General features: G+C 35.0%; 2 protein-coding genes across 2 annotated transcripts; both read left to right on the top strand.

Annotated features, from left to right (window-relative positions):
• Positions 1-739: 739 nt before the first annotated feature.
• Positions 740-16,966, top strand: LOC101889515 (adenylate cyclase type 3). The gene is made up of 19 exons (XM_059125183.1): positions 740-1,326; positions 1,422-1,620; positions 1,685-1,841; positions 1,940-2,208; positions 3,655-3,766; positions 6,805-6,932; positions 9,594-9,752; positions 9,884-10,022; positions 10,233-10,441; positions 10,509-10,667; positions 13,074-13,278; positions 13,339-13,579; positions 13,829-13,901; positions 13,974-14,049; positions 14,103-14,328; positions 14,447-14,529; positions 14,600-14,947; positions 15,013-15,120; positions 15,627-16,966. The coding sequence occupies exons 1-19, from the start codon at positions 1,068-1,070 to the stop codon at positions 15,645-15,647; spliced, it is 3,171 nt and encodes a 1,056-aa protein (XP_058981166.1). The 5' UTR covers positions 740-1,067; the 3' UTR covers positions 15,648-16,966.
• A 4,157-nt stretch (positions 16,967-21,123) lies between these two features.
• Positions 21,124-24,576, top strand: LOC101900302 (cullin-2). The gene is made up of 9 exons (XM_005177363.4): positions 21,124-21,270; positions 21,468-21,602; positions 21,925-22,611; positions 22,671-23,286; positions 23,353-23,470; positions 23,547-23,656; positions 23,717-24,085; positions 24,158-24,271; positions 24,336-24,576. The coding sequence occupies exons 2-9, from the start codon at positions 21,484-21,486 to the stop codon at positions 24,465-24,467; spliced, it is 2,265 nt and encodes a 754-aa protein (XP_005177420.1). The 5' UTR covers positions 21,124-21,270; positions 21,468-21,483; the 3' UTR covers positions 24,468-24,576.
• The last annotated feature ends 9 nt before the right edge of the window (positions 24,577-24,585 follow it).

Here is a 24,585-nt window from a genome sequence, read left to right as displayed (position 1 = left end):
TCGAACAATATACATTGTTTTAATATTGTTTGTGTTATATATTACTGAAATAATTTTAAGATTCCATTAATAAATATTATACTTTTTCGTTATTTGGAGCAAAAAATCGAAATTTCATAAATTTACATTTTCCCAATTACACTGATAAGTAACTCCCATCTCTGAAATACAACAAACACTCTTCCAAATTTAAGAGTACACGCATTTTTAATAATGTATTGGGTGGATTAGGCAAATGAAAACCATATTGCCAATTAATTGATTTAAATGTATTGCTAAGTGGTATGATTTTGAGTGGGGGCGGGGATAATAAACAAAAGCTTTGGCTACAATATTTTAAATATTTTTGGACATGGTTTAGTTACTTTTTTTTTGTTGCTACCATTAACTAATAAGAATGTGTGTATATATGTATGTATTATGTTATCTTGTCATTTAAAATTGAATGGTCCTTGGGAAACATTAAATATGCTTTCCTTTTTTTTTGACAGACTCAAGCAAATGCTTTGCCGTATTTGTTTAGCCGATGTAAAGTTAATCTCAGTGGCATTATGACACTCAATGTGAGAATGTATTTTTGGAGAGGATAAAAACATGACAACACGAGAGTGGGAATTTTGCAAGAGAGCCAAAAAGCTTTCCTCATTTTCTCTCTCTCTCTCGCAAAGGGACATCAATAAACATGTGGAAAAAGCGCGGTTCATTTTTTTTGTTTACATTTGCTGTTAGTTAGTCCTTTAACGGTCATTAGAAGCCAAAAACAGATGTTAGAAGTAATTCATATTTATGTAGGCACATGTGTGTAATAATTCAATTTTCTTTCCATAAATCCAACAGCAATAAACCACAATAAAAACAACAACAACAGCAACAGCAACAAAGAGAACAATGCCCTAGATCGTAAAGATAAGGTTGTGAACTAAATGTAAAAGTCTCTTCTCCTTAAAAAGTAAAAAACAAAGCCCCAAAACTATAAAACTCGCAAATTAAATAAAAACACTCAAACCAAAGAAAAACGGAAATACTCGCAAATTGTTTTTCGTCGTTGTTGCTGTTTTGCGGTCGCCATGACGGAAACCAAACAACAGAATTGCAACATTATTGAAAATGGCCATTCCATTACATCGATTGAAAAGAACCGCAAGGACGAGAATGAGTCCTCGGAAGGACCCACCGTAACCCTACCGAATTCGGTTTTAAATAAATTATTTACAACATTTTATGTCAATCAAAGGCGCGAAGCTTTAAAATGGTTCCTTTCAGCATATCTATGCTTTAGTGTTTATACTATTGGTATACCGGCTGATCAAATTATACAGAATAGAGGTAAGTTGCTGGCTGATGGCGATAAGGAGTGTTTATGGTCTTGGGAAGGTTTAACTATTGTATATAACAAATTTCTAAAATTATTATTTTTACAGCTTGCTATATTATCCTGGATGTTATAGCAATATGTAGCTGGCTGACAATGTTCGTGGCCAGCCGTTATGAGAGGGCCAAATCGAAAAAGCCTCTGCATATTGCCCTGCTAATAGACAGTGCACCCATCATAGTGTTTATATGCTTTGTAATACATTTCATTATCTATTGTGTTAATCAGCAAAAGACCATATCGCCCAGGTTTGGAAAAACAAATGCTCAAATATAAAATATTACTATAATCCGTTCTCTTTGTATTTCCCAGGGAATTATTGGGCTGGTCAATATTATTTAATTTTTTGGTTCCAGTTAGCATACCGGTAGTTCCTTATATGGGATGTTGTATGTGTTTTATAACATTTTTTGGTTACTATATTGTAATCTATTTGACATCACGCGATGATCCCATGTTCAATGAAATGGTACGAACCTAACCTCAAAAAAGCACATGTGGCCCAAATTGAAAATTGTGTTTTCTTTTTCTTTCCTTCTTTTGTTTTTTTTTTTTTTTGACCCAAAGTTAATGGCGAATATGGTTTTAGTATCGTCAGCTTTAATAATAGGTTTAATCTACTATGACATGAATGCTGCAAAGCAAAAGCGCGCCTTTTTGGAGGCCAAAAAGAGTCTAGAAGTCAAAATGATCATCGAAGAAGAATCTGCCGAACAGGAGCGTCTGCTGTTGTCAGTGCTGCCAAAGCATGTAGCTGAGAAAATGCGTCAAGATTTGGGTTCGACCAGTTCGGAACCATTTAAGAAAATCTATATGAGTCGTCATGAGAATGTGAGGTTAGTTTGTAGAGGAATTTTTTGGTTTATGTTCGAAGTGGTCACAATGGGTTGTGTTAATTGACATCCATGGTCGTGTTTTCAATTAACTTTTTTCAATATTTTTACAGACCTCTAATATGTACGTTGTAAAAATTGGATTCTATTGAACAAAAAACAACAAAAAGTGTTTTTTCTTTATAAAAGAAGTATTAAAATAGTTTTTCCCTTATCGGCAAAACACAATTTTTTATTAGTCCTCTGTCCTAATAAAAAATGTTTAATGCTTAGGGATTTAAAGAACATTTTCTTGTAATGGAACCTATTTAATGAGCTCTTCCCTTGAAACTATTTGAGGATTTCTTCTCTTCTAATTGTATAAGTTCATTGAGAGATCATCACGAACATGGAGAATGTCTTCCATTTATTAGAAGACAACTAAAGTATATAATCTGTGGAATATCTTCCACTCAAAGAAGTCCATCGAAAGGCCATTATATGAAAGAAAATTATTGGCAAAGTATTTTAATCAGAGATCCGATTTGCTCATTTTCACTCGGGAGCGAAACTTGCTCTCGAGCAGGATTGCTCAAAGGGTGGAAGTTTTGTACGGTGTCTTCTCTTCACTCTTTTGTTTTGCGTGGGAGCACTTCTGAGTCACTACTGTTTTAAAAATTAGAGTGGGAGCAGAATCATTCAAAATAGATCAAGAGTTTGCTCTAAGAGAGAAAATGAGTAGATTTGGTTGTGTGCGCGTGTGTGCAACAGCAAACCGGTTTTGATGTTGCTGTGAACTTTATAGGTAGCAAGGCAGGGGGATCAGGTTGATCGTGTACAAAATCAAAGAAAAAAATAGAAAAAATAGAAGAATGTATTGCGATGCTTGTGCTTGATTTGATTGGTTTTGTTATATTTGCAAAATATAAACACACATACAAACACAACTCTTTACTCGACAAGAGTAGATCTGCTCGATTTTGAACAAATTTTGCTCCCAGGGATACTACATGACAGAAAATTATCTGTCTACGTATTGGTATAGCTCCCATATTTTGGTATAGCTCCCCATATTCGGTATTTTGATTTTAGCTACATTATTCACCGTTTTTTTTTTAGTTTCGCAATGTGACAGGTCCACGTCGTCGTATATACCCTAATATTACGGTTACATTCGGTATTTTTAAGATTTCCACAGAATTTTTAACGTTTTTTTTTTTTGAAAATTGCCAACTTCGTTTCAAATGCTGAAAGGATATTTAAAGTTTGGTCCGGCCTCTCTATCTATAGACGGCTTTGTAACTTGGAGAAACCTATAGAAATCTGTATATATTGGACCCCTATAAGGTCTTATGTATACACGATCTTTGAACCACTGTGACCACTTCGTTGTCTCTTTCAATTATCACCATTTCAATTATCACCTAACCTCAAATTGTTCTTTTTTTCCCCTCTTGCTAATAAAACTAGTATCCTCTATGCTGACATAGTTGGCTTCACTGCCATATCGTCGACATACAGCGCCCAGGATTTGGTAAAGATGTTAAACGAACTGTTCGCTCGTTTTGATCGATTGGCCGAGGTAAATTGTTCCTGCCCATATTGTTTTTGCTTTGTTGGTTTAATTTAGTTATTGTTGTTTTGTTTTTGTTGTTGTTGCTGCCTTTTCTTGTTAATAAAAAAGTGGTATTTTTGTTTGAATTTTATAGCCTTGATAGCTATTACATTGCCCCGTTTAATCCTTTTCGTATTTTTTTGTTTCGTCCCCTTTTCTGTTGTTGTTTTTATTCTTGGTTTGGCTGTTGGCTTGTTGATGGAATTTTTTATTTGATACGAATTTGATTGGTTTACTTTAATTTTGATTTGATTAACCTTTACGAAACATTATACCGTTTAATTTGTTATGTACATATAGAAAAGAACAAAGCTATATATAATACATATGTAAATACAGGGTGTAGCAAAAGTTTGTCAATCTACATAAAAAATTAGTTTTTGTTTGATAAAGAAGACAAGTTTATGATTTGTTCTTAAACAAAAGAAATTACCAAGTAATAATAAATATTTCCATGAGAAAAAGACTATTTAAGCACAAAGTTTTTCACATAGGTTGATGTCCTTGTATTATGGTACCAAAGCATTTGACATGTCATGGTCAAAATATATATTCATCGATCCATTGCATACATTTTATTCAGTTAATTCCGACATGATAAATTACATGAAATGCAGAGCTGGGAACATTTATTTGAAAAGACTTTATCTTCTTTATTCAAAAAAGGTAAAGTACAAAGATAGGGCAAGGCAGAGTTAAAATATGGCAACTCTGTGAAAATATATCTCAAAATATGACAACCCTTTGAAAATATATCTGTTGTTATAATATCATATGGCCTTAGCGGTTCAAATCAGTTAACATTGGTATAGATATAGATAATAGAATTTTGAAATCACAATTTTGTTTTTTTCAAACTTTTTTTTTGTGAATCGTTTCTGCAATTGTGGTTTTTATATTAGCCATTTGCTCAATATGCATTTTGTTCAGTCTTTACCATTTTAAGTCTTTGTTTATTCCATCATAGCACCAACCTAATATCGGAATTTTGAGGGGTGTGAGATGTCGTGTATGATTTATTTAAAACGGGTAAATTTTCAAATATTTTCATTCCCTAATGGTGGAGAGCATGGTTTATTCAAGGTAACCTCATTTCTAATACGGGGTGAGATGAAAAAACAGCAACCAACTTCAGACTGCTGTCATTTCTAAGCCACTCATCCGACAGCTGTTAAAATTATTCCAGTGACAGCTCATTATATTGTTTACAAGCGTACGAAAGCATTTTGGTGAGAATTTTTCAGAAAAAAAGTTATTCGTGATAGATTTCCAGCGTGATAGTGTGATTTCTTTATATTTGGCTGAAAAACCACAAATGGCTATCGTTAGAGCACTCCAGCATTTAAATATGAATAAATCTTTGGTGCCTCGTTCCATCGCTTGTTATCGTGATACTGGTAGCGTAGCCCGACGTCAAGGAAGTGGACGGAAGAAAACAGCAACATCAGCAGAAATGGTTCGAAAAGTAAAGAAGAGACTTGATCGAAACCCGCGTCGCAGTGGCCTCGTGAGCTGAACATATCGCAATATTCCATTCGGCAAATATTGCAAAATGAGCTCGGGGTAAAGCCATTGAAATTCTAAAAAGTGCAAGAACTTACACCGCAACAGAAAGAAAAAAGACTCAAAAAGCTAAAGAACTGCTTCGCTTGGCCGAAAGTGGTGAACTGTCGAAATTGGTTTTCTCCGATGAGAAAACATTCGTTGTCCAGCAGTTTGTAAACAAACAAAATGATCGTGTTTACTTGCCAAAGAGGTCAGCTGAAAATTTGCACCTTCGGTTGATCACCACCGGCCATGGTGATGGTGTGGACCGCCATAACAGCCGATAGTCGCTCTCCGCTCGTGTTAATCGACCGAGGCATCAGAATAAATGCCGAATATTATCGCGAAAATATTCTGGAGGCTGTATTAAAGCCTGTATTTGGCCGCACACTTTGGACATTCCAACAGGACTCAGCACACTCCACCCAAGAATGGTTACAAAATGAGGTTCCTCGCTTCATTTCCATCGCACATTGGCCACCAAAATCTCCGGATATCAATCCGTTGGACTATAGGGTCTGGAGTATTTTGAAAAGCAAGGTTGGCACTAAAAAATACCAAAGTGTCGATCACCTCAAGCAAGCGCTTTGCCGGGAATGGGCCAAAATACCGCAGAGCAACATTCGGGCAGCGTGTGACGTTTTCATTGGCTGTTTGAAGGCCATAATTCATGCAAAAGGTGAACAATTCGAACAAATCTAAACTGTTTCTAAAATTTGATGCTATTTCCGACATTATTTTGCTTTCATTCAATAAAATTAAAAAAAAAAAATGTAAAAAGTATGGCGTTTGACTTTGTTGCAGTTTTTTTATCTCATCCTGTAATGATATCCAGCTCTGCATTTTTCTGTAGTTTCCCCATATCTACCTTGGGTGGAGAACATAAAATATTTGATTTTTAAAGTTTTACAACAATCTGAATAAAATATAAATTATATTCTTCCATAGCTTTTCCTTTTCGTTGTGGTGTCCATCACCGAAGGTTGCAAAAAACCAGCCATAAATTTTAAATATACTCTCGTAGTCACATATACTCATACATACATTTCCTGTGGTGACATACCTTAATTTGCCATCCTTTGTTTGGCGGAGCTTTTTTTTGCATGTATTTATGTTCTTTTCTCTCTTTTTTTGTGGCATTTTATTTTCCTTCGTCGTCCATTCATTTCGCTATTTATAATAAATGAACGATAAACGACGACACAGAGTCGATAATTAAACTACACCGTTTAAAAATCAGTTAGTTAACACTTTTGCCTTTACCATTGCTTTTTTCTTCTTCTTCTTCGCTTTCTTTTTCATTACTCCTGACATTCATTGACGCTGCTTACAATGTTTATGCTAACGGTTTCCGTTTCCGTTGTGGCTGGATGGCTGTGTTGTCCTGTTGACCGTTTTCATCGATGTCGCCCGATGTCTTCGTCATTGCGGCTGTTGCTGTTTTTGTTTTTGCCGTACAGAAATACCAACAACTACGTATAAAAATTCTGGGTGACTGTTACTATTGCATTAGCGGAGCCCCAGACGAACGACCGGATCATGCTGTCCTCTGTGTGCACATGGGTTTGTCGATGGTTAAGGCAATCAAGTAAGTTCGTGTAGATGTGTATGTGTTTATGTATTGGAGTATACGTTAGGAGTGTCCTTATTTCGGATTTTTTATGAACTGTTTCTGGGGAAACACAGAAGACCTTAAAGTGTTTTACAAGGGTCTTCCAATGGGGTTTCTATTCAAAGAAGACCATTAAAATGTATTTTATATATGTGAAGGTGAGAATACATATAACGATTTTTATACCCTCAGCCACATGGCTAAATCGAAATAATACGGCCAAATCGAAATAACAGTTTTAGAAACTAGGTCTCTTTGGAACAAATCTGTTTCAGGACATTTGGAGTAGATCAAGCGATGTTCCTCCGTCCGTCCGTCTGGTTGGTGCGGACGATAACTCTCGATGGGAGTATCCGAATTGATCCACAATCTTAAATCTTAATATTATTATCAAACTTAGATCGTGTTCGGAGATGGGCAATATCGGCCCACTCCTTCTGGTACCTCCACCACAAAATATCAGCATTTACAAAGAAAATAATTTACTGCACAGAAAGAGAAAGGATAATCCGATTTTGCTCCAATTTTGCAAAACCTAATACTTCCATCAGTGATAGGTCAGGTGCGAAAATTAACAATATCGGTCCACTCCATCCAGTACATCCCCCACAAAGGGTCAAAATTTTGAATAATTATAACTCTTATAAAATATGTTGTAAGTGTCCGATTATCTTCAAATGTCACACATCCATATATTTTTATTAACCCAAGGTCTGGTGTGAGGATGGGATATATCGGTCTACTCCTTCTGGTACCTCCCCCACAAAGGGTCAACATTCTGAATATTCATGAAGCTCATAAAACACGAAATTAACATCTGATTCCATTCAGGCTTGGCACATCTCAATATTTCCATCAACACAAGATCTCTTATAAAGATGGTAGTGATCGGACCATTCCTTCTGATACCTCCCCCACAAAGCGTCGAAGTTTTAAATAACAAGAACGATCATAAAATCCAAATAAGCATCCGGTCCTCTTCAAATTACATACATCACAATATTTTTACTAATCCAATGTCTGGTGTGACAATGGAAAATATCGATCTACTCCTTGTGGTACCTCCCCCACAAGGGGTCAACATTTTGAATAACCATGAAGCTCATAAAACGCGAAATTAACATCCTATTCCATTCGGACTTGGTGCATCTCAATATTCCACCAACACAAGACCTGTTATAAAGATGGGTTCAAGATTTTTATGCCCTCCACAATAGTATGGAGGGCATATTAAGTTTGTCATTCCGTTTGTAACACCTCGAAATATACATTTTAGCATAAAATTCTATGTCGATTTAGCGGTGTCCGCCTGTGGAAATTACTCTAGCTTCCAAACGAAATTAAGTAGGTTGATAAAATTCTACTCAAATGTATATTACGTTTGCAGGCTCCCCATATAATGGTATCTCCCTTTTTTTCCGGTGTTGTGGTGATTTAAGCGACATTATTCACCGGAAATGCTTCAAATTTTGTATTTGAAGTTCGTAAGGGGTCCTACAGCCTATGTCAGAAAATTGTCTGTGCATGTCCACGTCTTCGTATAGCCCCCACATAACGGTACCTCCCGATATTCGGTATTTTGATGAATTTAGCGACATTATTTACCAGAATTATTTTAATTTTGGTATTTGAAGTAAATAATGTATACTTTAGCCTATGCCTAAAAATTTTGCATAGAAGTCCTCGTCTTCGTATAGCCCCCATATAACGGTATCTCCCGATATTCGGTATTTTCAAGATTTTAGCGACATTATTTACCGGAATTATTTCAAATTTCCTATATGAAGTTCGTAATAGGTACTACAGCCTATGACAAAAATTTATGTTTGCAGGTCCACGTCTTTGTATATCCCCCATACAACGGTACCTCCCGATATTCGGTATTTTGATGATTTTAGCGACATTGTTCGCCGGAATAGTTTCAAATTTGGTATTTGAAGTTCGCAATGGGTACTACAGCCTATGGCCCCCATATAATGGTAACTCCCTATATTCCGTATTTTGATGATTTTAGCGACATTATTCACCGATTTTTTTCAAGTTTCGCATTTGTATATTGCAGTGGCTTTCGGTATTTTTAAGATTTTAACAGAATTTTTAAAGGATTTTATTTTCACGAAAATTGCCAAATTCGTTCCAAATGGTGGAGGGTATTCAAAGTTCGACCCGGCCAAACTTACAGCTTTTTTATTTGTTTATTTATTATTATTTTTTTGTTTTTTCAAACGAAATAAGGACACCCTATTACATTTATATCGAACCCGTACAAATGATAATGCTAATGATGATGACGATAATTGTATAATGACCGTGATGGGGGTCTGAGCTGACTGGTGCTTTGCTTGTCCATTTATTTGACCCTGTGTCATTTTTCTGACAAGCAGACACAGACAAGTGAAAGCATCAACAACGAATACCACCTACTCACTCCCTCCCGCCACCATCATCGTCATCACCATCGCCATCATTATTGTTACATCCTTGTTCTTTCATAGAAAACATTGATTTCTGTCTCTAATACTGTCTGTCTGTTTTGTTCTGTTCGCTTCTATTCTCATACTCTTTGTTCTACTGGCGTCCTGTCGTATGGTTGTATCCGGTGTGTGTGTGTCGGTGTTTGGCCATGCTTCTGAATAGGTATGTGCAACAAAAGACCAATTCACCTGTTGATATGAGAGTTGGAATACATACGGGTGCTGTCTTGGCCGGTATATTGGGGCAACGACAATGGCAATTTGATGTCTATTCAAAGGATGTTGAGCTGGCTAATAAAATGGAATCAAGCGGAAAGGCTGGGTATGTCAAGAAATTAGAAGACCATTAGGAATCATAATGGAAAAAAAAATAAAAAACTTTAAAGAGAATGGGACGGAGAGAAAATCTGTCACTGGTTAAACTTAAATGTTGTTGTTGTTATATTTCAACAGACGTGTCCACATTTCCGACAAAACGTTGGCATATTTGAATGGTGAATTCGAAGTTGAGCCCGCATATGGAGAGAAACGAGAAGAAGCCCTACGTATTGCTGGGCTGAAAACCTATTTCATAGTCAAAGTACTGAAACCCGTAAGTGTGAAGTAAACCCTACCACGCCCCAGGCATAAAATGTAGTAACTCTGGCATTTAGATGACAATAACAACAACACACTAGACAAGGCAACTTGATTTCCTTGTTGTAATTGAAAAAGTGACTTGTCATGCTGCCATTGATTTTATGCCTGATTTTCCTAGTGATGCCGTTTTATTCATTATTTAACCCCTTCTTCTTTTTTTTAGTTCGCATCACCCAGCGCCAAGAAAATCAACGAAACCCAAACGAATGCTGGCAACAACGATAATGATGATACCCTAGATGAAGAGCTTCTCGCCACGGACAAGAACACAGATGATACAGCCAAAGAAATTGACGAAACGGAAGTATCCGACAAGGCAGCCCTGTTTAAGGAACAGCTCCACAATGTCTTGAGAGATCGCGATTACTATGCGTAAGTGGATGTGAATGCAGTAGCATACGACATCTTTCATTCGAATTCGAATTTATATACATTTTAGACACCTGGATCAGGATACCGATTTTCTATTGAAATTCAAAGCGAAAGAATCCGAAGAGGATTATGCCTCGTATAGGGAACCGTATTCATCATTACCTCTGATTGCCGCATTGATAGTACAAAGTGTTGATATATTTTATTCATTTTTAATATTGCCCAGGTAAGTAATGGGGTTTGAGGAGGGGAATATAGCTTCTAGGGATCCTGGGGCCCGCTTTTTGTATTTTACTATGGAAAAATATTTCACTTCACAGATTTTATAAAGAAAGTAGGTGTGTCTTCTGATTACCCTAACATTTATGACAATTCTTGCAAACTGTTTCTTGAAGTCGTCTGTTCTGGAAAAAGAGAGCGATTCGAGATAAAAATTTTAACAGTTCTTTTACTGAAAAGTTACAAATTATTTTATCACTGGCAACTCATCTTTTTCTCCTTCCGGTGATTTATATTTGGACAAGCAATTTTAAAACATCTTAATTTGGGATATTGCAAGCCTAATTTTTAATTTATGTGGACCAGAGGGCTGCAATGAGTATGATTGAGTAGGCTTGATCACACACAGTGGAAATACAATCAAACTCAATCAGTCGGTCAGATGCAACATGTTCATTCGAGTTACTCAAGCCAAACGAAAAACTTGTGATCAAACATGTATTGATCGAAGTTTTGTGATCGCAATCAAACAGCTCACATGAGTTATTTGTTTACGAACTTGTGTTGAATTGTTCATAACGGGTCGATCATCTATGAGGAGTCTTGTCGGTTTGATTCATCCCAGTTAAGTGAGTGACTTGATTTGATTAAAACACAAATGTTCGAAACTGAGCGAAATCATGATTGTAATTTTACAAAGGATTTCATAACTAAAAGCTGTCCCCATAAAAAATTGGTGCAATTTATATTTAATAAACAGACAATGTTTTCATTTTATTTGGGTTTTTGGTATGTTAGACTTCAGTGACTTATTTGAAAAAAAAAATAATAAATTGTTTAATAGAGAAACACATCAGTGGTATTTAGAAAACTAAAAATGTTTAAATATTTTTTTTATTTTACAATATTGGTCAAGATTTTTCACAAACTTCGACCTTTTCGTTTACCTACACCTGTGTAGTTTCTACTTGCAACAATTTCGGTCGCACTATCACAATATTCTTCCATTTCAAATATCAAAAAAAGTCAAAATAAACTGTCCCAACTTGATTAAATGGTTGAATAAACAATGACGCTGAGCGAACTCGATTCAAAGAAGACAGTCACGGTTGTGATTGCTCATTTACATTCATGTGTTCGATCAACTCATGCTGCTGAACACATCAAACCGTCTCGAACGCTCATGTTTGATTGTGAGTGAAGTGATTCAAACTGAGCGTTCGATTCGATCAGAAGCGAAAACGGTCATTTCATTCAGATCAAACTAAACGACTGCATCAACAAAAATCATGTAAGAAACCGAGTATGCTTGAATTTTTGCATACTCGTTGCAGCCCTCTGATGTGGACACCGTTTCTTCATTGTTTCGTTTTGACAAATCAGCTGATTGACTGTTTACTTTCACCTGTTCACTTTTAAGAGTTTCTTTGCAAAAGAGAATAAAACTACCATACTCTCTTAGATAGAAGCTGCTAGAAAATTCCCGCAGCAAAAGTAACCAGACAGACATAATATTTATACCCTACATCACAAGGTGGTCAGGGTATTATGTCTTTGTGCATTTGTTTGTAGCAGGCAAAAGGAAACGGGATGGACCCATAGTTCCTTTTGATGGTCTGCATAGAATAATTTGTCCATGTAATTTGTAAACAAAGTACAGGTGGCATTTATTGCCCGATCTAGATTAAATTTTGCACAAATAATTAGTTTGAATCAAGGACAAACCCTATTGAAATTGGAAATAATCGGTCAAAATTTAGATATGGCTCCCATAAATATCTTCGTCCTATTTGTGCACTAAACGTTTAATATTAGCTCAAATAGGATGGAATTTTATAATATACGACCATATTAAGCCTGGAAGTAAGTATGCCAAATTTGATCGAAATCGGTTCAGATATAGCTATAGGTCCCATATATATTGTTCATCCGAATTGATATTTTTGACCTCCGCAGTCGTAATATGTATTCTGTAACAACCATATTTGGGGAAATATAGCACAGAAATACCTTTGCAAATTTTCTGGAGATCGGTTCCGATTCGGATATAACGCCCATATATATTCCGATTTGCCTTTTATTGTGCACCAAATGTGTAATATTTGCTCAAATGGGATGGAATTTGACACTTACGAACAAATTGAGCCTAGAAACAAATATGTCAAAATTGGTAAAAATCGGTTCAGATATAGCTATAGCTCCCATATATGTATATTGTTCGATTTGTTATATTTTTAATAAAGTCCCCGTCCGACCTTCAGACTCTCTTTTCTGGTTTTCTTTTCAATTTTGGTCATAGAACAAGAATTCAGCACCCGGAACTTTGTTGCGGCCCTATACCTACCTACCTATACCTCTACCTATAAAACAAGTATTTTATTTGTTCTCTTTTAACCGATATTTTTCTTTACAGATCCCCCCTACACTTTGTGAATATAGCGGCGCCCTTGATACCAATTTTTATGCTAGTTTTCATTAGTGTGGCCGAAAGTTTTCCCGGTCATTTGCCCGATTTCTTTGTCAGCATTAGCAAACGTTACAATGACTTCACATTGGTGCGTGAATTGACAGCTGTCATAATAGTTTTGACACTAGGACTTAGTAATATTATAGATGAGGTATGTATAGCTGACTTCTTTTTTTAAGTATTTCTTAAGGAAATCTCAATTTCGTTTTAGTACTTCTTTGTGGCCTATATTAAATCGGAGCATATTGTCACCGAAAGTGTATTTAACAAAACGCAAAGTGAAGAAGATTTCTTGGTCGCAGAACCGATGATTGATGCAACACCGGAGCCACTGGACAACATCATGTATCCATCGTATTTGAGCAATTTTAGTGTACTCATACTTATAGCCACCACTGTAATAGCTCAACTGACACATTATGTTAAAATTATATTGTTAATATTAATAACAGGTAATTTTTAATTGGTTTTGATATATTTTGGAATATTATCTCCCATCAAGTTTAATTCGGAATCAAAAAAAAAAAAAATGTCCATCTACAAAAAAAAATTAAGAAGAATGGGTCTGGAAGATGTTTGTCTCATTTTTTAGACTAAAACAGTTTTTAAATCACCACCGCAATCTCAAGAGCTATTATTAAGCTTCTCCACAACTTTGTATATATTATATACAAGGATTCTAAGATTTATTTAATTTACAGGTCTCCACTGGTATTTCAATATATACGTGCTCAACGATTTATACTCCCTAGAAGATGATTTGGCCTATAATCCGTAAGGTTTTTTGTTTTGAAATATTACTCAATTTATTAACTGTACCCATTTGTAAACCTCTCTTTTTAACAGAATAGTACCAACTTGTCATGTGATGTCAGTATCTCTGGTCCTAATAACCGTTTCACTGGGCTTTTGGGCAAGACATGTATGTTATCGCTTAATTTATTGGAAGATTTGTTTAAATATATTTCCTTCCAGATGGATCGTGAAGATCGTGTCATATTCAAATGGAAACTTTTGGTTTCCGAACAAAAAGAGAGGGCCGATGATATGCGTCGTCGTAATGAAGCTTTGGTCTACAACGTACTGCCGGTCCATGTGGCTGAGCATTTTATGAAGAACACCAAACGGTCTCATGATGATTTGTACTCCCAGAGTTATTCGGAGGTGGGAGTACTTTTTGCCAGTATGCCAAATTTCTCGGGTAAGTGGAAAACTAAACTTGAAAATGTCCATACCTCCAAACATTTAAACTGCAACGTTGTGGGAGATACATATTTTATTGATCTCTGAAATCTCTGACAACCTTACTTATGTTCCAGATTTCTATTCCGAAGAGACAGTCAACAATCAAGGCCTAGAATGTTTGCGATTCCTCAACGAAGTAATATCCGATTTCGATGCGGTGAGTTTTGGAGCAACTGCAAAGTCCTTTCAAAATCTTAAAATTTAAAAAAATTAAATTTTTCCCATAGCTCTTAGAACTTCCCCAATTCCAAGATATAATAAAAATAAAAACCATAGGCTCTACATATATGGCAGCCAGTGGCATCAATTTAAATCGTGATATTAAACCCGGCGATCCGATAACGAAACGATGGGCCCATTTGGATCTTTTGGTGGAATTCGCCTTGGAACTGAAGAAGACGCTGCAAGATATCAATGAACAATCGTTTAATCATTTCGTTCTAAAGATGGGTGTTAATCATGGCCCGATAACGGCGGGAGTTATTGGGGCCCGCAAGCCGCACTACGATATCTGGGGAAATACCGTGAATGTCGCCTCACGTATGGAGAGTACGGGAAAAGCTGGGGCTATTCAGGTAAGTTTAGGTTGGTGTTTGGATTTTGAGGTGATATAAGAGTTGTTGTTTGTATATTTCTAAAGGTGACTGAAGAGACTTGCAATATTTTGCAAGAATTCGGTTATTCATTCCTTCAGCGTGGTCTGGTTACGGTTAAGGGCAAAGGCGAGCTAATGACATATTATTTAAGAGTAAGTATGGTTTGGCGTTACATGATATTTTGATTTATAACCCAAAAGTAAGGTCAGGTCGGGATAAAATCATACAGTCTAAGGAGGAAATGAAACTGCAATGTCAGAAATTCATGCAGATAATTTCTGCTTCAGCATATTACCAACAATAAACCGCCAAATTACGATTTTACTTTTCCTGTTGGTACTATCTTAGAGAAAGGTAGTTATGGTTCTTTTAAAGTTGAGAATTTTTGGCTAAAAATCTGATCTGCCTGCTAGCATGTGTGCAATTTCTTCATTCACAATTCGTTCAGAAACCCACAGGACAGCAGCAAACGGAAATACAATATTGGTTTGGAGTTTAATCCGATTCGAATAAAATTCTTTATTTATTTAGAAAATCTCCATTAGACCTCCTTTGCACAGGAGTTCTTCTAGTTTTTTTATTAAAAGCCACATTTCATAGATGAAATTAACAATTTTTAAAAATATATTTTAATTTTTTATTATATTTTTACTTTCAGGGTAAGTTCAAAAACAGGTAAAATCTTCTAATTTATAAACTAACTAATTTCAAACATCCTACAGATGACATGCCCAAACAAACAGTTGCAAATGTAAGTAGTATTAATGAAGCCACAGCGGAAACGGAAATTCACTTGAAAATGGAATCAGAAACTGATGGTGGGGGTGACATAAAAACGCCACTACTACAATTGTCTTCAGAAAATAAATGTCCATCAATGAAAGATATTAGTCCAGCCAAAGCCTGTGGCAATGGCGAAATGTCCACAGAGGAAGATGCTTTGATAAATAACACAGAAAATTTGTAAAGAAAGAACATATTGAAACAAAACAAAAAAGAAAAGAAGACACCACAAAAATTACACCAATTGAAAAAAAAAAACACACACAACGGCTGACTTTGAAAGCCAGTTAACATTCCAATTTACTAGTTATATATAAACGAGTGCATACAGAAATATATACATAGCATATATTCAAGTAAATAAATAACAGTAGTTAGTAGGCAAATCAAGTCTTATCCTGTTCCTATCCCACTTTCCACCATCTCCGAACACAACCAAACAGTATTGTCTAATGATTTTTGTATACAAAAAAAGTTGTAGTCAAAACAAAAAGAAAATTTAAATAATTTTAATGTGATTCTATTGATTATCCCCTAAATGTATTATTTGTTTTTATATATGGTAGTAAATAGTTATTTTAATTTTTTTATCTATTGTTATTTAGTTATAAATTTTAAAGAAAACTCAACACTGCTTAGTTTTCAAGCAAAAACCAAAACCAAAAGAGAAATCACTTGTTGTTTGACAAAAGGAAACCACGCAAAAACAAAAATACACTATTAACTAAGTACCTAAACTAAACAATATATTTTATTTTAAACGAACCAGAAGAAGAGAAAACAAAAACAAAATACAACTCAAAAACTTTTGTGAATATTCATGAAAATGTTTAAATCGTAAGAAGAAAAAAATGAAAAAAAAATCAGCAATCATTGCAAATAATAAACGTCCCCCAATCCAAATGCAAAAACAAAATCACAAAAATCAAAAACAACAACAACACTAAACCCACCTAATATCTCCAATCGTATGTAGAAAAAAGAAAAGAAAACACAGCGAATATATATCAGAAGAAGCAACAAAAAAAATTGCAGCTGTCAAACAAATATACTATTCTTTGTTTGGAAGAGAAGATTGCAATATCAACAGTACACTAAAATGAGAGACATACAATGAGGGAAACAATCCTTCTCTTTTCTCTCTTATTTTGGAGGGAATTCAAATGAAAAGAAACTACGTAGGAGTTTGCAATTTTTATTACTTTATATATGGAACCAGAAATGGAAAATTGAAACTTCCAGGACTTGGTAACAAGAAAATAAATTCACATACAAACAAACTTGTAGAAAAAGCAGCATTCCTAATAAGACCTGGGTTCTAACAATATATTATTAACTGTAAAAAATGAACCAAGAAAGATGAATATCCCACTTTGCTACTTTGTTTTCCAAAAAAATATTGGTTTGAAATTTCCAAAGTAAAAATGTTTTGATATTTTTTGAACCATACAGGGGGAGATAAAAAAACTGCAACAAAGTCAAACGTCATAATTTTCACATTTTTTTTTTCAAATGTTATTGAATGAAAGCAAAAAATGTTGGAAATAGCATCAAATTTTGGAATAAGTTTTGATTTTTTTGAATTGGTCATCTTTGGCACGAATTATGGCCTTAAAACGGCCAATTAAACCGTCATATGCTGCCCGAACGTTGCTCTGTGGTATTTTGACCCATTCCCGGCGAAGCGCTTGCTTGAGGTGATCGAAACTTTGGTATTTTTTAGTGCCAACCTTGCTTTCCAAAATACTCCAAACACAATAGTCCAACGGATTGGTATCCGGAGATTTTGGTGGCCATGGAAATGAAGCGAGAAACCTCATTTTGTAACCATTTTTGGGTGGTTCGTGTTGAGTGCGATAGTACTGAGTCCTGTTGAAAAGTCCAAGGTTTGCGGGTCTGCATGCCCAAGGCTTTGATACACCCTCCAGAATATTTTCGCGATAATATTTGGCATTTATTCTGATGCCACGGTCGATTAATACGAGCGGAGAGCGACCATCGACTGTTATGGTGGCCCACACCATCCACATCACCATGGCCGGTGTTTGAGTTCTGATGGCCAACCAAAGGTGCATATTTTCAGCTGACCTCTTTGGCAAGTAAACACGATCATTTTGTTTGGTTACAAACTGCTGGACAACGAATTTTTTCTCATCGGAGAAAACCACATTCGACAGTTCACCACTTTCGGCCAAACGAAGCAATTCTTTAGATCTTTTGAGTTGCTTTTGTACGCTTGTAAACAATATAATAAGCTGTCACTGGAATAATTTTAACAGCTGTCGGACAGTGGCTTAGAAATGAAAGCAGTCTGAAGTTGGTTGCAGGTCTTTCATCTCACCCTGTATGGCAGAATAATATATTTGCATGACAGTTGCCTAAACCTAAAATATCTTTACATGTAACAATACCACATAGAACATTACAACATTATGCTACAAGCTATAATTGTGAAGGGAAAAAACAAGTTGAAATAAAATTATAACGAATTCTATAGAAATTAAGAACTAACAAAAGTTACTTTCTCAACGAATATTGAAGCAAAAACAAAAAAAAAGGGAATTAATTGGTGATTATAGAACACAAGTATCAGAATTATTATTTTCTTTTTCAAAATTCAAAATAAACACAGATGAAAAGATAATAAGAAAACGAATGAGCTGCTATACGCAAGACAATCATAATTTTATTTATTTTTTGTAGTTTTCTTTCAAATCGGACATCATCATTCAGTTTCAGCTTGATTCTTAACTGATATCTTTTTTTTTTATTTTTGATTTGTGATTACTTTATATTCCAACTCGAATGAGTTTATTACAGATCTGTGGACCCAATTTATCCTATTTTTCTTTCAAATCACATGAATTCAATTCCCAGCCTAATCAATATTCAGTAGCGGCTCATATTGGAACCAGTTTAAGTCAATACAAATTGTTCTTACTTCATTTTAAACTCTCCGAGTGGGAAAGATTAATAAATATATGATATTTTTATGTTATAAATAATAACAAAAAAAAGAATACAACAACACACAAACAAATATTCTTAATATTTGTGTAATTTCTTTGTGATCTCGTATATGTCTGTTTTTTGATCTCTTGGTAATAAGTTTTTGTACAAATTATTAAATATATTTATAAAAAACCAAATTAAGTAACAAAATCATCTAAATGTGTATGTGTGTTTTAAAAGATTAGCAACAAATATACTTATAGAGAAATTTTACTATAACATAACAACAAACAAATTCGACAACAAATAAAATAAACATAAAAACATTATTGGGAATGTATTATTAGTTCTATTCTAAATTATAAATATGGTAAAATATAGTTTTAAATCGTAGGTCGTACATACAAACAAAAATCTATGTAAAAGTGAAAAATTCAGTAGATTATACATTCTTACATTAAACATACATGCATAAATACTTAACATACATACGCATATATAGAGAAAATATTTAGTGAAAAATGGAAAAGAAAATAAAAACAAATATATTTACGCATCAAATTTATGAAGTTGTTTAATTTGTTTTCCAGTTACACACGTCTGTACATTTCGTCGATCGAAAATATATTTAGTGGGATAACAACAAAGCACAATTCACTTTTTATTTATGTTTTTAATTCCAAAAAAGCCAGCCAAAATGTGAATACGGGCCACCAAAACACCCAAGTCATGAAAAAACTGGTAACAGAAACATAAACAAAGATGTAGAACAATCGGTCTGTCTGGTTATACAAAAAATGCAATATTTGTTGTTGTTGTTAGCATAAAAACAAAAGAGAACGATTCGAGAGAGTAAAACAAATTTTTGAGAAACAAATTTCTTCTTTTACACACTTAAGCTGTCTGCTTGTAGTTTTTTGTTTTTTATTTTCCTTATAAAATATTTTATCAGAAAGTACATATTCTTTGTTGAGACTTCTTCTTCTTCTTATAACGAGTGTTATGTACAGTAAAATGATAGCATGTCAAATTGAAACTGTTATTGCCTTGCTCTAATGTGAAAAAATGTAATGTATACAGAGAGTATAAATGAGAAAACAAGGCTTGCTCAGGCCTTTATGGCAGTACTGATCTGTCTGCTCTTAATAAATGACTTATAAAAAAGAACTTGTGAGTTGTACTTATGATAGGACAAAAGAGTAATCTCATTTTGCTATTAGATCATAAATGGTCCATAACATAAAAAAATGATATGGTAATATTAAAACCATATGTCATTTTTAATAGTGTTTTAGGGCGGAAAAATGTATTATAAGTTATGTATATGAACTTTATGTTTTTTTTTTTTTGATAAAATCGGCTAAACATCTACAACAGTGCCAACTATGTTGAACAGTAGAATAATAGTTGTGTTCCAGTACTTTTTTAGTAGTAAAACTAGCAGAAGAGAGAACAGTTCGAAATGTTATTCTCATTTAGGTTTGCTCAAAAAATAAGGGAACGGAAAATTAGCAGAAATGCGATAAAATGTCAAAATTCAAAATTCCAAAAGTAAACAGCCTAAATCGGACTGGTGAAACCTTACTGAAAAGAGCGCCAACATTTAAAAAATGAGTATTGAAGACGATAAGTTAAAATTAATAATTTATAATAATAATTAATAATCTGATTCCTCATTCAGCCAGTCCTCTTCACTGCTGGAATCATCCAAAAGTGAATACATCAGTTGCTCCATATTTTCTCTTTTTGTTTTTTGCACGACAAATATTAGTTTTTCCTTTAGTTTTCAAGTTGATCATTTTCTTTATTGAAATGTATCAATACATTTTTCAACCTTGTTAGCCCTGCCAATTAAATGTCAAATTTACTATATGCACATTTCTGCTCGGCCAAATTCATGTAGCTAAAACAAGCAGAAATGTGCACCACTCAGCGCCATTTTTTTCTCGAGAGAGCTGCAAGTTTTGCTAGTTTTTGGAGTACGGGAACGCGTTGTAGCAGAATTAGTGCTAATTAGTACTAATTTGCAGGTTCTGGAACACAACTAATGTTGTCACTATATATGGTCTACTACTAATGCCATCTAGGGTCTCGTAACAGCAATCAAATACCCCATTTTGTTCGCATCGATGGTCTCGTTATAAACTGATTCCAATACATTTGTTCCGGATTGCCAATAATAAATCTTATAAATCCCACAAAAAAAAAACTCCAATGTAAATGTATTATTATATTGTATGTCTTTGCTAATACGGTTCAGAACTAGGATATTGTTGGTACATATTGCTATATTCCGCTTGGTGTCCACTTGTAATCTGCCCTCCCATTACGTTCAACCACTGGAATTCCTTGGCCTTTCATCATTTTCGTACGTTTGTTCTTTTAGTTTCCCTCATTATCTTCACATTCTTCAATGTGCCATCGCTAACAAATTACTTGCCATCACTAACCCCCATTTGCCATCTCTAGTTGGCAATGATTTAGTAAAAAACACAACTAATTTAGATTTTGTTTAGTGCTCTTAAACAATAATATATTTTAAATATTTCATAAAACAACCACTGAAGGTAAAATCAATGTTTAATCTATCGAAATTGTTCGCAATTATGCGGGTATTTGTTTTCTTTCGTGGTGTATTGTTCGTTGTAAATTTGTGTTTTTTTTTGGGGCGATATAGCCTGCTCTAATGTTGCTCCTTAGTGCGTATTGAAATTATTCAATCAATTTAACAAAGAACTCTACGTTTTTTTGGTTTATTTAACAGGGCACAGATAAGCAAAATGTCCTTAAAACCTAAGAAAGTCGATTTCAATGAAATCTGGACGGATTTGAAGAGCACAGCCGAGGCTGTTATCAAATTGGACAAGGTGGAGAGAAACGTTTGGAATACAAGTTTTACGTGAGTATTTTTGTGCCATAGGGAGAAGGAGCAGAGCGGTTTGATTGATTATCAATGAAAGTGTATATTTTTGAGATCAAGTGCAAACCAGTCAGTCATCCTCCTGTAAAATCAAGTGCGGTGGCGACCTTCAAAATAAAACTTTCTCTTTGTAAGACTAAAGAGCAGCGAGAGAGAAATGCAATATAAATTTGTTTTGGAAGACTTCGGCCGCCACAATTTGTACAATTTGTGTGGGCCGTTAATGCCTATATCAAACTGCTTGAGTTTCCTGTTTCTTTTTTAAACAAACTACCCCATTGTGTCTTCTTCTTTATTTCAGAAATGTTTACAATTTGTGTGTTGCCCACCCGGAACCGTTTGCCGATCTCTTGTACGAGGAGACAAAGCAATTTTTGAAAGCTCACGTTGAAAATATGATGGCTACTCGGGTAAATCCACCTGGAGCCGACGCCTCGGGAACTGAACAGCCTGATCTGCTAAAACGTTACTACGATGCATGGTCGGAATACAGTAAAGGCATCAAGCATTTGCATAGTCTATACTCCTATCTTAATCTCCAGCATATCAAGAAACAAAAAACATCGGATGCAGACGTTGTCTATGGCAATCTAACAACAGAGACAATGGAGCAAATGGAAATTGGTGAATTGGGACTGGATATATGGCGCACCAAAATGATTGAACCGCTCAATTATGATTTGGTTAAACACATTTTGGAGGGCATCAAGGCCGATCGCATGGGTAATCCTGGTTTGGATGATGAACGTGTTAAAATCATTAGCGGTGTCATGCACAGTTTTGTTGAGGTACAGACCTACAATAAAATTGGCTCCCTAAAAATCTATCAATGGTTGTTCGAATGTCCTCTACTACTGGCCAGTGGAGAGTTTTATGCCACCGAGGCCACAGCCCTGCTGCAGCGGTGTACAGTCAGTGAATATATAGAGGAAGTTATTAAAATTCTGGATGATGAAAACAAAAGGGCCGAGAAATTATTACACTCAAGGTGCGTACAATTAATTGCGAAATGTTTCATTCATATAAAATAAATGTGTTATCTTTCAGCTCCATACCCAAGCTCATTAAACAGTGTGAAGAGAAATTCATCAACGAACGATTGGACTTTTTGTATTCGGAATGCAAACAAATGGTATCGCAAGAAAACCGCAAAGATCTACGTAATTTGTACATAATTCTCAAGCCCATACCGGATAACTTGAAGACGCGTTTGATACAAACCTTTTTGGATCACATCAAAAATGAAGGTCTCGAAACTATTTCAACCCTCAAAGGCGAAAACATACACATACAATTTGTCGAGGATATGCTTAAGGTTCATCAAAAATATACTCAGCTCATTGATGAAGTGTTCGAAAACGATCCGCTGTTTCTGAGTGCACTTGACAAGGCTTGTGCCAGTGTCATAAATCGTCGCCCCAGCGATAAACAACCCTGCCGCAGTGCCGAATATGTGGCCAAGTACTGTGATACTCTGCTCAAAAAATCTAAAACTTCGGAAGCTGAAATTGATCAAAAACTTACCAACAATATCACCATCTTTAAGTACATTGAAGATAAAGATGTCTACCAGAAATTCTATAGTAGACTGCTGGCGAAACGTTTGATACACGAACAATCCCAAAGCATGGATGCCGAGGAAGCAATGATCAATCGTTTAAAGGTAATTGATCGGTTATTGTTTTTGTGTATTGTGTTAATTTTTGTTGTCTTTTCTATGGGGTTTTAGCAAGCCTGTGGTTACGAATTTACAAATAAACTACATCGCATGTTCACCGACATCTCATTATCCGCGGATTTAAATAATAAATTTAATAATTATTTAAAACAGGAAAATATTGATCTAGGTGGGTAGAGACCTTTTTTCATATACACTTAACATTTGTCATGGTTAGTGATTTTTCGTATTTTTTCTTCTTGTAGGTATAAATTTATCCATAAAAGTCTTGCAGGCAGGAGCATGGCCATTGGGCCCAACACAGGTTGTTATACCATTTGCTGTTCCCCAGGAATTTGAAAAAGCCATACGATCGGTAAATACTAATTGCAAGACATTGTTGGCATTTAATTTACTTCACACATTTGTTTTCCAGTTTGAAAAATTCTATCACACCTCCTTTAGTGGCCGTAAACTTACCTGGTTGCATCATATGTGCCATGGCGAACTGAAGCTCGGCTATTTGAAAAAGACTTACATTGTGACCATGCAAACGTATCAGATGGCAATGTTGCTACTTTTCGAATCTTGTGACTCGATGACCTGCAAAGAAATACAAAACACATTGCAGCTTAATGCCGAAACCTTCCAGAAACATATGCAGTCACTATTGGAATCGAACATTTTAGTGGCCAGCAGTGAAAATCTTGAAGATAATACAAAAATCGAATTGAATCTAGATTATACAAATAAACGTACCAAATTTAAAATCACATCGGCGTTGCAAAAGGAAACACCACAGGAGGTAAGTGGGAAACGAAACAGGGACGACAAATGACTTTGTTTTATATGAATTTTTTTGTCTGGTTCGAAATAGGTTGAGCATACAATCAATGCTGTGGATGAAGATCGTAAACTATATCTTCAAGCTGCCATAGTACGCATTATGAAATCTCGCAAGGTACTCAAGCACAATGCCTTGATACAAGAGGTTCGTATGAAATCTTTCGCATTCCAATGGGCTACATCAAATTGATTTTTGTTTCTCTTTGCAGATCTTATCTCAGTCTATTGTTAGTTTTACACCCAGCATCACGATTATTAAGAAATGTATTGAATCATTGATTGATAAACAGTATATTGAGCGTACACCCAATTCAGGCGATGAATATAGCTATGTGGCCTAATTGTTGTTGCCAGCAATAATATGAAATAGAAAATAACACAATGAACCAACAATACCATTCATTCTCCCCTACTAAGAATGCTGAGATGCTGTATAAAAAAAAAACGAAATGGAACACC

The sequence above is a fragment of the Musca domestica genome, unplaced genomic scaffold (assembly GCF_030504385.1).
Source record: "Musca domestica strain aabys unplaced genomic scaffold, Musca_domestica.polishedcontigs.V.1.1 32, whole genome shotgun sequence".
NCBI lineage: Eukaryota > Metazoa > Arthropoda > Insecta > Diptera > Muscidae > Musca > Musca domestica.
This window is presented reverse-complemented; position numbering and strand designations above follow the sequence as displayed.

Coding starts and splice junctions, on each gene's coding strand:
- LOC101889515 (XM_059125183.1), top strand. CDS start 1,068: ATGACGGAAACCAAACAACAGAATTGCAACATTATTGAAAATGGCCAT. Junction 1,327..1,421: donor TCAAATTATACAGAATAGAG/GTAAGTTGCTGG, acceptor TTATTTTTACAG/CTTGCTATATTATCCTGGAT. Junction 13,580..13,828: donor ATTGTTAATATTAATAACAG/GTAATTTTTAAT, acceptor TTTAATTTACAG/GTCTCCACTGGTATTTCAAT.
- LOC101900302 (XM_005177363.4), top strand. CDS start 21,484: ATGTCCTTAAAACCTAAGAAAGTCGATTTCAATGAAATCTGGACGGAT. Junction 23,657..23,716: donor TTGAAAAAGCCATACGATCG/GTAAATACTAAT, acceptor TTTGTTTTCCAG/TTTGAAAAATTCTATCACAC. Junction 24,086..24,157: donor AAAAGGAAACACCACAGGAG/GTAAGTGGGAAA, acceptor GGTTCGAAATAG/GTTGAGCATACAATCAATGC.